Genomic DNA, 13,995 nt, shown 5'->3' on the forward strand with positions numbered 1-13,995 from the left:
AACTTGTTCACAGCTTTCAAGAGCACCAGTTTTATTGTATGAAAAGGCTCTTCCTAGCCAAAGTGATCACAGCCACAGGTGGTCTTAGCTGCTTACCACTTATTTCTGCCTGTTCTTGCTCTAGCTTCCACACTTGCGACATATGAAAAACAGCGTAACACCTGCCCTTGTGAGATAGGAACAAATCTAAGGCATGAACTCAGCACAGTTTCAGTGGGTGCTCCAGGAGCCACCCCGTACCCCTGGGTGTCCAGGTACGAGGCTGGCCATTCCTGGGATTGCATACAGAAGTGATCCCATGTGCAGCACCACAGAGCATTAAGTTCCTAGTGCAGGACCAGGTAGTCAGTTTCCATTGCATTTCCAAAAGCAGTCTTCTCACCAATTAGGGATGCTGTGGCAGATAATTCACAAGTTTGAAAGTTTTTGTTTATAGGACATACTCAAGAGCACCGATTTCAATATTTTAACAAGTCTGCTGTTTTCTTGCCCAAATCTTACACCCCACCCCCCCCCCCCCCCCCCCCCGTAACAGGAATCTGGGCATTTAGAAGCCAGGAAGAGAGAGGGGTTGGCCAAAACCTATTCTTTTAAAGAAAATCCTTTGAGCTTCTTTGAGTGGAGACAGCAATTACAACATCAAACCACATCACTGTTGCGTACTCAAAATGTTTATTTTGTTCCTGAGACTGAAAATGGCAGGAAGCAGAGCATGCTGTTTGGAAGAGCTGATGGCTGCAGAGACAAGTAACAGCTCTGAAGGACACCAATATGAGTTACTTTTGCAATTTTTTTAGATAACATTTAGGTTTTGGTGCTGCACTTTTAATTTCCAAAGGAAAAGGATTCAACTCTTAGGCAGGAGTTTTGGTATTCCTTGGTTGTATACATGCTTTCAGAGACAGAGCACAAGGGATTCAGAGACAGGACCCCAAGGAGAAAGCCCAGTGTTATATGGAGGTGCCACATGTAACCTTTCCAGAAATGACAACCCTTGTCCTTGTCTTTGCTCCTGTCTAAGGCAGAGCTGCTCAGAGCTGGCTGCCTGGACTGAACACCTGTCACTTTTGTGCCAGGCTGTTTCCAAGGTTGTCATAATGTTTGTACCTGAACTGATTTAAAGACAAAGGAAATGGATGGGGCAGGACAGGGTGGAGGCTGCTATAATGTTAGTTCAGTATGACTGTGATAAGTGCTGGCAGGGGGGATTTTTTCAGAGAACAAGGCTGTTCTTGTGTTGTCAATGTACTGCACAGGTAGCTAAGCAGAAGGAATGACACAAGTATACTCACAACACAGCCAATATCAGTGACCAAAAATAAACATGTTATTTAGACACATTCCAGAGCGCCAAGCACTACGTCTCCCCAGGCATCTACTTGCTTTATTACTCAGCTTAATAAAAGATACTAACTCAGCCACTGAACCTCCCAGACATGCTGTCTCCCCCAGACCTGGCTGAGCTGAGAGGGGCTGCAGCACCCTGCCCTTTGCTGGTGGCTCAGCCCTGTGACACTGAAGCCAGTGGAGCAGGGCTGGCCCAGGGCATCATGCACAGTACCGGTCATTGGCACCCTGCAGGAGGGAGCATGGCCAGGCAATGCCAGCAGCGAGAAGGGAAAAGGAGTGGAGCCAACACAGAGGGAGAGCCCAGCCCTTCTTTTCCACCTTGTCCTGCTGCTGGAGGACTGGAAGGGGAGGTGTAGGTGGCTGCTGCCCAAAGGGGTCAGTCCCTGCTGCCATCCCTGCCTCTTCTTGTCAGCTGTAGCAACTGCTCCTTCCCATTCACCAGCAGCCAGCTTGCTTCTCTAGGGCTGCAGTATGGCCAAAGCAAGCTGTTTTGCTACCAACAGCCTCCCACCCAAAGGAACTTCCAATGTCACCAGCATTTTGCTACTGGATTGTGTTGAAATTATTTTGGAGACATGCTATGCAATTCAGCTGACAAGTGTAAAGATCTGTATTTGAATTCATTATTTTGTCTCTCTTCACCTCTGTTGGACAGAAACAAATACTTAGGTGTGATTTGGTTTGTTGTGAAGCAGGTCAACTGAAAATCCCCTGGAAGTGCCTCTTTCTTTCTACCAACTATAGTGGGAATCTGGATGACTGTGTCTGATGAAGTCTGCTCTGTAGACACGTAGGGGTCAATTTAATTGCCCTTAGATTGGTGCCTAGGACCATTTGAGATCCCCTGGTTATTCAGTGTGAGCTGATGATCCAAAAGTGTAGTTTCACACAGGTCTTGTATCCTGTATACCATCCCTGTGGTGGTGACTGAGTTACAGGTGACCAAGCTACAGTACCTTCAATGAACTATTTGTCTATGCTGATGCACCAGAATGAAGTCCATATGGTGGCTGTCCTGCTTTCAGCTGGGATAGCGTTAATTTCCTTCTTAGTAGCTGGTGTAGTGCTGCGTTTTGGATTTGGTGTGAGAACAATGTTGATAACATACTCATGTTTTTAGTTGTTGCTAAAGTAATATTTATGCTAAGTCAAGGACTTTTCAGCTTCTTAGGCCCTGCCAGTGAGAGGGCTGGAGGGGCACAAGAAATTGGGAGGGGACACAGCCAGAACAGCTATTCAATAGAACGTCATGCTTGGTATATAAACCGGGGTGAGTTGGCCAGAGCCGGCCAATTGCTGCTCGGTGACTGGCTGGGCATCGGTCAGCAGGTGGTGAGCAGCTGCATTGTGCATTGCTCCTTTTGGTTTTTCTCCCTTCCCTTTGTATTTTGTTCCTCTTCCCTTCTCCCTCCTTTTTCATTACAATTATTGTTGTTGTTGTTATATTTCAATTATTAAATTGTTCTTATCTCAGCCCTTGAGTTTTACCTTTTTCCTGATTCTCCTCCCCCTCCCTCTGATGGGTGAGGAGAGTGAGCGAGTGGCTGCATGGTACTTAGTTGCCAGTTGGGGTTAAACCACAACAGGTGGACATCTACATCTGGGTACCTATATATAAGCTCTGCATCTCAGCTCTGAAATAGCCAGTGGAGATTCAGTACTCAATACATTTGCTCTTACAAAGGTGATTTGAGATGCTTAAGGGTATCCAAAACATCTGCACAGGACTGCCAGATCTGATACAGGAGATACAGGAGACCTGTGTGCTCCTGGAGCAGTTCCTGGAAGCTGAGCAGGATACCCTATGACACCTCAAATGACACTATATGCTTATGTGCAAGCAACTAAGGTGAGGCTGCAGACAATCCAGCCAACCACACCTGGGAGCATTTCAGAATACATAGAAATAGGCACCTGCATCCAATCAGCTGGGCCAGTCCATCTGACTTTTGGGCTGTTTAGAAGCTGAGACATCCAGCTCACATTTAGGTAATAATCACCAGACATCTAAATTTAGATGCCTCTATCTGCAAGTTGCATCCCATCCCTAAAGCAAGGTGACAATCATCTCACCTTTGTGGTGTGAACGTTGTGCTGTTTGTACTCGCCCATGTAGATCAGTGATGCTTCTCCACCCTCTTTGGCATAGCCTGAGGGCTACGGGCACCGTTTCTCAGGCTACCTACCAGGACTCAGCAGCACTTGGGCTCCTAAGTCACTTGGGATTTTTTTCTTTAAACATAGACCCATTTATCAGCTTTTTGAAAGTACAGGGTGTGTTTAGTGACTAACTGTCAAGGATTTTTCAGGCATTCTGGAAAATGGTGTTATTCTTCTTTCCTTTCTTTTTACCCCTGATAAAATTTGACACACTGTTTTCCATTAGGTTTTTTGTGTCTGTGTAAATGCAGTGAAGTTGTTATGCAAATAGGCTGGCAGTGACCAATAGCCTTTGAAAGCTTCTTGGGATATCTTCCTAGACAGGTTGGGTCCCACTGTGCTGGTGCTGAATTCCTCTCCATCACTCCTTCTTTCCTCCTCCCATTTTTCACATCTGCTTCCTTCTTGGCTGGCTCACTAAGCTTGAGACCTACTTTAAAGTTAAGATTAATTTCATGTAAAGAAACCTGGCATGTGCTTTCCTAAGAAACCTCAGGTTTTTACACTGAAATGAAATTAGGGAGGATGTGAGGAACTGTCCTAGGGCTCAGCATGGCCCACCCTACAGTGCCTGCCCTGAGCAGTGCCTTTCACTCGATAAGCCACTCATCCCTTCAGTCCCCCATGTGCTTCTAGGGGGTGCACAAGAGAAGACTCTCTTGTATGTGTTTTGTAGCAATCTCCACATGTGACATTCAGAAGGGATCAGCACCCAGAAATACGCCATGGGCCCTAAAACAAACAAACCAACAAAATGAACATGCAGATGAGACAACCATGGGCAGTCAGATCTCAGCACAGGCATGTACAGCTGCTTCTCTGGTTTTGGGAAGGAGCACAACCTCCGAGGGGTGGGAGGAACTTCCAGGTTTAGGGGCTGTGTGTAGGGACCAAGTGCTTGGTGTGGATAGGCCCTGATGACAATTCCTTAATCAGAATAATAAAATACACCCAGTGATTAATATTTAAATAACAGATGAAGTCACGAGCACGCTGGAGATATGCGCGGCTTTGGATGGAATTGTGCCAATAGGTGTGTCAGGCCAGAGGCACAATGTAGAGCAAGGGGGTATTTGTCATTGCCTTAATTCATTAACTGGGCCAGCAATTTGGACAAAGTGACTCAGTGCTTGGGAGCAGACAGAACTGCGCCTTCGGAGAGCAGGGCTGGACCGAGCAAGACACCAGGAAAGGCAAACGGCCCTTTTCAGGAAAGGAGCCGGTGGGAGCCCAGGTGGCAGGGGTGAGCGGAGCAGCCGTGTCCCCGCACAGCTCGCAGCAAGAGCCCCGAGGAAACCGCCTCTAGAGCTGAGCTCGCAGCCGCTCTCCCTCCAAGCGCTGTGGGTCTGTTGGCATCCCACAACCTCGTCTTCCACCTTGCAAGCAGTTATCTGGCAAGAAAGCATGCAAAGAGACAAAAGGCTTGGAGCAGGGAGGGGACGCCCTGCTATTCACAGCCACAGTCCCCACCCACGGGTGCCAGCAGAGAGGGGGGCATTTATCAGGCGCTTGGCTGAGCAGCGTTCAACCCCGTCTGCGCCCGCCGCAGGGGTGAGCGCCCCGCTGACGTCAGGACGCCTTACTTCATCTCCTGGCACTGGGGCCGGATTTTCATAGCCGTGTCCCGTAGGAGAGGAGAGGCGAGGCGGTGGAACTGGAATAGGCGTGCTCAGCCACACCTCCCCAGCCCTCCAGCTGTTAAAGCTCCCGAGGAGGCCACGGGGGCTGCTGCTCGGCCGGCCGGGTTGCAGGAGCGGAGGTGACCGTCACTGCCGCGCTCAGAACTTGCCTCTTCTAGCTGGAGCCTCCCTGCTGCCTTCACCGGGCAGGACCCAGAGAGGTAATTCAAGTCAACGTCCTACAGGACCCAGGGCGGACCTGCCTTCTGTGGCTGGGGTGGGATGGTGGGCAGCACCATGGCTTGGGGGGTGGGGTGGAGCAGGGGCATGGGGTGCCATTGGCAAACAGAGAATGCCTCCCACCCTTGAGTCTAACATGGGATTGCCAGCTGGAGCTGGCGAAGCTATGGCAGGCTTTCCTTGAAAACAGTTTGAAATTTGTGGCTGGCTGTGTGTATTTTACGCACAAGTATCAAAGAAAAAGCAGGCTCCAGCTGGAGGGAGAAGACTCGGCACTAAAGCAGTAGCTGATACAGGGTGAGCTGTGAAGTTAACCGTAGTACAGGCTCCCTTGTGCAGACTGCAGAGCCCCTTGGAAATCCCAAATACTTCTGTAGGTGCTGGATGAGCAAACTCAGCTTCTGGGGGGTAAGACTCACCCCAGGACACAGGGCAGAGACTCTTCATGCCTTGTAGGACATCTACCCTGGAAAAAAAGAGAAGGGAGCAAAAATGGGCACAAGTGGTCCAGCTCTCCAAGGCAGTGAGGTGCTTCCATCCTATTTGTTCCAAGGGCCATGGCGGACGACTGTGGAAAGTACCACTTGAAGTAAGCACCAGTCAGAACCCAAAGCTATGGGTGTGCTCTGTGCTGCCCTGGGGTCTCACATTGGCATTCTGGGCTCTCTTCCCACCCTGACAGCGAGCATCATTCTGTATCTGCCAGACTTGTGAATAGATAAGCTAATCTGATCAACAGTAAATGTCAGTGGATAAAATTGTAGCATTTGCTCTCCAGAGTTTCAGGCAGCATTATTTATTACTTACAGATAACTCTCAGCTACTTGTGCAAGAGATCGTAAGTCCCCCAAATCTTGTGAACAATGATTTGTGAAAATTCCTGCATGTGTTATTCACTAATTCCGTTCTCTCCATGGAGAGTCCAGAGTTCCTGCATATTTGAATAATCTGCATTTTATTATAGCCAGCTTTTTGAAGAGCTGCACATCTGCTTTTACACAGTGAGGTTAAAAGCTGGAAAAGTATTCCACTATTTGTAAGCAGGTCACATTGAGGCATATGTGGGGCTAAGAGTGAGTCAGTAATATTTTCCCCCTTCATCCCTTGATTAGGTCAACTGCCATTTAAGAAGACTCAACCTATACTCCCTAAAATCTCTTGGAAGGGTTTTAGAATCCACCTCATAACTGCAGTATGTTGTTCTGGAGGGGGAAAATAAAAGCAAATGGCATGGTGAGCACTAAAGACTAAATTTTGCAAGGTTAACTTTTTTCTTTATATATCTGAAAAGAAATCCCTTGGTGGGTCACCATTAAGGCCAGATTCTCCTATGTTTCATGCTGATACTGTATTTAAACTCCCATTTTGGTAGGTTTCAGAGATACGAGCCTCACTGAGCAATTTGATACCTAGAAAGCAGTACCTGGCCCCTGGGATCTAAACTCACTGAGTAACTGCATAAACGGTCCATGAAGTGCCCAGCATCCTTGTACAGTGGTTTCTACACATGCTTGAGGCTCCCAAGAAAGTTGGCAACTTAATTCCCCTCAGTGATGGGCAGAGCTCACCTAAACAGCCTGCCTTATCCCCTGGTGAGACAGGCTTAAACCAGGCTTACTCAGACAGCACTGAACTCCATGTGATAATACAGCAGGAATGCATTGGGTGCATTAGAGACCTTATCCATCCTTGACTCATGGACTCCTCAAGCGGTAACTTGGTGGTTACTTCTCGTGCAATGAACAGCATTAGCTCTGACATGTCAAGCTTCCAGCCAGTGCCAGGTGGCATCTTGGGGAGGGGACTGAGGTCTTTGAGACAGTTCATATTGCTGCACTGCCGTGAGTAAGGAGTAATATGAGTTTAGGGCTCATGGTTGGTGGCCTGCATTTGCTATTTAATTTGGAGTGAGAACAGCTATGCTGGAGGCATCCAGGTTATTTATCTGCAGGGTAAAAGGCAGTTAAAATTCCCCTTCATTCATACCTGTAAACCAAAGCCAAGAGTGTTTCACAGAAAGTAAAAAGGGAAAAGAAACAGAGTAACGAGTTTCCTGTTCTGCATTGCTCATCTCTAAACCTCACTGGGGTTGTTTGAACTTGTCAAAAGAGTGAAAAGTGTATTATGACTAACAGCTGCTCTTGTATCACAAAAGTGATAAGGCAGCTTAGTCTCTATGCTGCAGGGCACCAAGCTAACACCTGCAAAAGTGCCTCACCTTCTCCCTGCTCCCCATGCTCCTAGAACATTGCACAACCCCAGGCACCGTGCAGAGGACATACAGGGTGAATTGCCTCCTGCTAAGGGGCTTGGCTTAGCCTTGATTGAGAGCTGATGCCAAACAAAGGGGTGGTTCTGCTCCCACAGCCCCGTGTCCTTAGCACTGTGGTGAGCTTGGCCAGTGAGGTGGAGATGGAGGTCTCTCCTGCCTCTCCTTCCCCACTGCTGGCAGCACCTAGGTGGTTGATATAACAGCCTGTGTCTTTTCTTCTTCTACAGCTTTGGGGAAACGTTTCACAGGGAGGTTGTTCAAGAAGGCAAGAGGATGGCAACACCCCCTCCCCGAGGCTGCAGCAGCATCAGTCATGACTATTACCTGCTCTGTGACATGGAGAAGGCCTGGGGGATTGTCCTGGAGTCACTGGCTACAGCTGGCATCCTCATCACCATTTTTCTCATCTGCTCACTCTTCTTTCTCACCTGTAAAGTCCAAGACAACAGCAAGCGGCACATGATCGCCATCTATTTCTTCTTTCTCTCAGGCACGCTTGGCATTTTTGGTCTCACTTTTGCTTTCATCATTAAACTCAATGACAGGACTCGCCCCACTCGCTTCTTCCTATTTGGAGTCATCTTTGCTCTCTGCTTCTCATGCCTCCTCACCCATGCCTGCAACCTCAACAAACTAGTGAGAGGAAGAAAGCCCTTCTCCTGGCATGTGTTGCTGCTCCTCATTGTTTCCTTTGCCATGGTACAAGTTGTGATCAGCATTGAGTACTTAGTCACCATGCTAGTAAACCAGAAAGACAAATTTCTGAATATGTCTCTGCAGGAGACCAACAAAGATTTTGTCATGCTTTTGATCTACGTGCTCTTCTTGATGGCTCTGACCTTCTTGGTTTCCATGTTCACGTTCTGTGGGCCATACAAAAGCTGGAAGAGGCACGGGGCACACATCTTTGTCACTGTCCTGTTCTCCATTGCCATTTGGGTAGTGTGGATCACTATGCTTACAAAAGGCAACATGGTTTTAAACAGACATGACTGGGATGATCCTGTTGTGGCCATTGCTCTGGTGTCCAATGGATGGATCTTCCTGATAATGTATATTGTCCCTGAAATTTGTTTCCTTACTGCACCTCTGAAGCTGGGGGACTACCCTCCAGAAAATGATTTCTGCCAACCCAAGTTCATAAAGCAGACAACTGGAGTGGACAACCGTGCCTATACACAAGATGAAATTGTGCAAGGTATGATAAAGTGAACAACTCCACTGTCCCCCGGCCCCAAGCACACATGCCCCACTCATGAGCTAAAAGGGACAGGAGGGCAGCAAGAAAAGATTTGAACATGGTGGATAATTTAGAGGTAGGAAAAAGTTTCAGACTGATGCCATTTCAGAAACGCTAGTTAAGATTAATCCCCAGACAAAAAGGAATAAAGCAAGAACCAATGCAAAAGCCAAAGATATGTAGGAGGAGTGAGTGACTTACTGCATGTCAGGGCTGAGACGTAACTCCTTATGATTCTGTTATGTCTGGGAAGTCTGTGTAAAAATTCAGGAGTTTTTTTATTTGTCTCTTAGCAATGTTCCAGCTTTTCAGAGCTCTCCAGCTTATACCTTGGAGATTATTTATTCCAGTTCTGACCTGGTTCCCATTATCCATTTAAAAATGAACCCGTCATCCAAAAATGAGGCAAGGAATTCTTACTTTTCTGTATGTGTCGCATGCCTACTTGGGCAAAAAAAGGTTTTATCAATTGAAACTTCCCAAATCTATGGTTAGGAGATGTGGAGCTGCTACCATGATCACATTTGTTCCCTGGAATCAGACCTCCAAGTTTGTAAAAGAGTAGATGAGAAAGGCTGTGCTCTCTCAGGGAACACTGCAGAGTGTGTCTTGTGCATGCAAGTGGGAGGGATTTGGCTGGTGGTGATGACAGTAATTGTGAGGCAACAAGGGGTGTCTAAACTCCAAGGCCACCTATGCCCTGTTATTTACAATACCATTAATTCCTGCTTTCATAAGGAAATATTTAACAAATTACCCACCTGTGGATTCTAACCCGTTCCTGCCTGCATATTGCATAGTTTGTTCAGTCTAAAAGGAGCTACTAATGTAGCCACAGACCCTTTGAGTCTTCCTTGATGTATTTCCAAAATACCGTATAACACTAACTCACTAACTTTCCCCACCTCTTGTCTTGTGACTCAGGAGACACAGAAGACCTCAGCTACTCCCCATACTCTTCTCACTTTCAGATGAAGGTAAGTTCACACTCCCCTTCACCTTTTTCACCACATTTAGTCAAATGTTCAGGTGCTGAGGGGAAGGGAAGGAGAAGGGGCAAAGACAGATGGACCTAGAGCAGGCAGGTGCTTTGCATGGAGCTGGGCAACACCATGACGTGTTCCTGGAGGTGCCTGTGGCTGGGGGGAGGGAACTGTGACATGCCCAGGGACATGGGATGGCAAAAGGGGCCCAAGGCAAAAGCTGAGGTTGTGGTTTTCAATACTTCTGGATTTTACATCACATAAGAAGTCCTTTCTTTGGACACAGTTACTGCAGCAGCCTCTTCCCTTTCCTCAGGGGATTGTGCTCCTTTCCCTGTCCCATGCTCTGAATGTATTCCCACCAGCAGTCACTGGAAGTTGTGGTGCAGATCCAAAGTGAGCAGTCTCCATGCTTCCATGTCCGTTCACCAGTCCTCCTTCAGACCACAGCCTAGCTAGGCCTAGTAGGTCACATCATGACACCGCATGTCCTCTGGTGACATGCCTCAATTACTAGTTTGCTGTGCCAGGATTCTCTTCCACAGCTCCATTGATCACACTGTCAGGAAACCTTCAGCTTTGTGATTCTCCCTCTCTCTCTCTCTTTTTTTTTTTTTTTTTTTAAAGCCCTATCCTATTAATTCTCTCTAGTTTTGAAAGGTAAAGACTTTTGTGCTTTCTTTTCAGACCGTTGAACCCCAAAAGGATTTCTCCATCCCTCGGCCCAAGGCCCGGACAAGCCCGTACCAGGACTACACTGGTGGGAAAGGCCCCATGTAGCAGCTCCGCAGCGAGCAAAGAGACCAAGTGCCTGTCAGCAGCGGCACAGGCCACACGGTGACAAGTCCTGCAGAAAAGACAGAGCCAACTCCCACTGACAAAAGAGGAGAGAGGTCCTCTTTTCCCCACACAGACACCCTTGTAGGCCACACTCACTCCTCAAACACAGCTTTCAGAAACCACTCTGGCCATCCTGTCTCTGCTCACTGTTTCTCCATGGAATGGAGCTCATCTTTTCTGACAGAGGAACATGTTGGGAAGAGCCTGGCCTGGCCTATTTTTAGCAGGAATGCTGTAGGGCTGGAGCAGCAGGAAGATCATCAGCCACGTCTGTGACCAGCTCTGCCCCAGCCAGGACTTGCTTTGATCAGCTCAGGGGGATGCCTGCACCCTGTGTCTGACAGGAGGAGAGTCAGGAGTGGAAGCATTAGCCCTACACATCCCTACTACTGCCCACCTATGAACACATCTCAGGTACTACCAAGGACACTTTTATCTATCCACCATTATTTTTGTGCCCACTCCCAGCCCCACCTGGCTCTCCTCCAAGAGATCAGTGGAGAAGAGACAAAGAGAGAGACAGACTATTGTTTTTTATTTCTTCATGTTGACTTCCAACCCCCTTCCTTATCACCTAGACACCACGGTGGAGAGGGAGAAGAAACTTTAAAGACATAAAAACATCTACAGCTATTTACTTGACACATTTTCTGATTGCACTCTATCTCCTAGCTCTGACTCCTCACCACACGCCCCAGCTGAGCTCCCCAGGGTGCCTGGCCAGCACTGAAAACCCTCCCCTCCTCACCCTTGACACCCCAGGCTGTGGATCCCTGCAGACAAAACCTCTTCCATGCAGCTGTTTGCAATACCCTGGTGGGATTTAATCCTGTGCACCTTGGAGCTCTGCCTCCTCCCCACCGTGTCTGTGGCATTAACACAAACATTTCCCAAGCAGCCAGGTTATGGAGGGCGGACACCCTTCTTCCCAGGAGTAAGCAATCACGAGCACATGTGTGTGTGTGTGTGTGTGCGTGCGTGCGTGCGTGTGTGCTGTGTGGACTGCACCCTGGCAATGAGCAGTGAGTCTGCAGAGTTGAATCATTCTGTAGCCTGCTTTCTATTTGGTAAATAGCTTTCCATGGTATTTCATCTGTAAATGAATAGGGCTCTCCAAGTGGGCATGTATGGTACACTGGTATCTAACACAGCTATATATTTATTTAGTACTTTGTATGTGGAATATTTAATTAATCAAAATACAAACAGCCTGACTACAAGAGAATGGTGTTCTTCCTCGGGAATATGACTCCTCTAATGGCTGGTGGGGTGATGGCAATAGCTCTCCATGGCTTGTAGTGGGCCATCTGGGAGATTGCAGCTGGGGGGGGGGGGCGGGAAATGGCAAAGAGGTGCTGGCTTCTTCAAAGCTGTCACTATGGACCAGAGATCAGCTGCTTGAAAGTGCAGAAGAGGGTTAGTAGCTTCTCTGTGCTACTTTTCTTGAATAAAGAAAGCTGATTCAACATTAGAAGCGCTTAAGAAGTGAAGAAATATAAAACCAAGCCACAGCAAGCCAATGCAGGAGGAAAGATGTGTTCTCTTCATCACTGCATGTGTCTGTGCTTGCTGTGTTTATATTCCTGTATTTATTCAGTTATGTCTTGCTGGGCGCTTGCATAATCAAGAAAAGAAAAGGGCCTTGTAGGTATTTAATTCAGCTTGTAAAAATATGCCTTTCTGATGTTGTGAACACATGTAATATTTTTATTTGAAAGTAGAAACAATATCAAAGCAAAATAATTATGATTATGGTGACGATGATGATGATGACGATGATGACAATATTTAAAATCTCCTGATGGTATGAGGCTTTACTTTCCCCTTTTAGAGGCTTCCTTTCCCATGAGTTTTTACATGGTACATCATGCCACATATCTATATGCTCCTGGCAAGTAAACCCCCTTCCTCAGGCACAGTGCTGTCTACAATATGCGAGGCTGCGCCTTTTCCACTCCACCTACCAGCACTGAAAGGCAATGCAGGGACATTTGGGTCTTCTGTATCCCTTGGCATGAGAAAGAGCCCTCCTAGGCATTGGTTTGAAATGCATCGCAGGACACAGGACTAGAAAAATGCCGCCTTCTAGTAAATTTGAGGTGGAAATGATGCTTACCTTCCCCTCCTCCTCTCCTGTCCTCCTACACAGCTCCAAACCTGTAACATAGAGGATGAGAGAGAAAACTCATGGATACTAATGTAAAATTGGGGAGCAGATTGGGAAGGGGTTTTGTGAAGCCATGATGCAAGCTGCTGACTTGCAGACTGAAGGTAGGAGAGATGTGTTTCAAACAATACCAGACTTTAAAGAAATTAGGTTTTCAAGCTGATGTGGTGCCATTAATGGCTTAAATGTAGCTAGAGTACGTCCCAGGAGGAGCCAGAAATGTGTTACAACAGTCAGTTCCCCTGCTTCAGTGGATTCTGGTACAGCAAAGGGACAGGTTAACAGGAGAAATAAGAGCAAAGTGTGCTCTTACTGTATGTGTTTTCCACACCCCAGACACTTATCAGCTCCTTCACTGACTGCCACAGACCAGAAAGTGCCTCCCAAATGCACCTTGGCCCCAGAGAGAGCAGAACTAGGAGGGATGAGGGACACCATATGCACTCCCATTCATTCAGAGCATGGTGTTTTTCTTGATTACTTGGTTGTTATTGTGCACGCTTCTTGGCGGAGAGTGAAAATCTCCTTCTATGGATTTACAGTGCCTTTTAGAGTAATTTTTTTAAACCTCTGTAATGACACAAGTACTAATCTGCCCAGAGTTATTTTGCACTTGTTCAATATTAAGGCAACTTTGGGTGAGGGCTGATTTAAATGTCAAATTAAATACAAATTTCTGTGGAACTTGGTGCTGGTGGGGAAGGGGTGGTGCCACTCCGCAAATACCTCACACCTCAGAAGAAGCTTTTGGGAAAGCAGCAGTTTCCTCTTTCCTTAAAACTGAGTTTAAACCAAACCAGTTGGCTACTTAGTCACACACACACATGTCCCAGGGAAATCTTAAACTGGTGGGGCCAGATAGGCTAGACTTGAAAGGAACAAGTGAATAGAGGAGGCAGGAAGGTTGCCTGATCCTTGTGCTGGTTTTTCTTAAAAGCTGCCCACTGGAAGACCAGTAAACCCAGTAAGGCTCATCCCTACCATCTCTCGTGCAGAGCTCCCTTAGTGGTGGGGGCTGCAGGTACACTGCCTTCAGGGCCCTTTGGTTTCTGGTCCCTCCTCTGCCTGTTCAAGGAGACCACAGTGCCAGAAATGTACACACTGGAGAAGGGTTGGCACGGAGC

The 13,995-nt window shown here is 47.4% G+C and overlaps 1 protein-coding gene across 1 annotated transcript; it reads left to right on the forward strand.

Moving 5' to 3' along the window:
• Window positions 1-528: 528 nt before the first annotated feature.
• On the forward strand, window positions 529-12,846 carry LOC130149517 (retinoic acid-induced protein 3-like). The gene is made up of 4 exons (XM_056339231.1): window positions 529-5,350; window positions 7,869-8,839; window positions 9,806-9,858; window positions 10,552-12,846. Exons 2-4 carry the CDS (start codon window positions 7,915-7,917, stop codon window positions 10,642-10,644), a joined length of 1,071 nt encoding a protein of 356 aa, XP_056195206.1. The 5' UTR covers window positions 529-5,350; window positions 7,869-7,914; the 3' UTR covers window positions 10,645-12,846.
• Window positions 12,847-13,995: the final 1,149 nt, after the last annotated feature.

Source organism: Falco biarmicus, chromosome 5 (assembly GCF_023638135.1).
Source record: "Falco biarmicus isolate bFalBia1 chromosome 5, bFalBia1.pri, whole genome shotgun sequence".
NCBI lineage: Eukaryota > Metazoa > Chordata > Aves > Falconiformes > Falconidae > Falco > Falco biarmicus.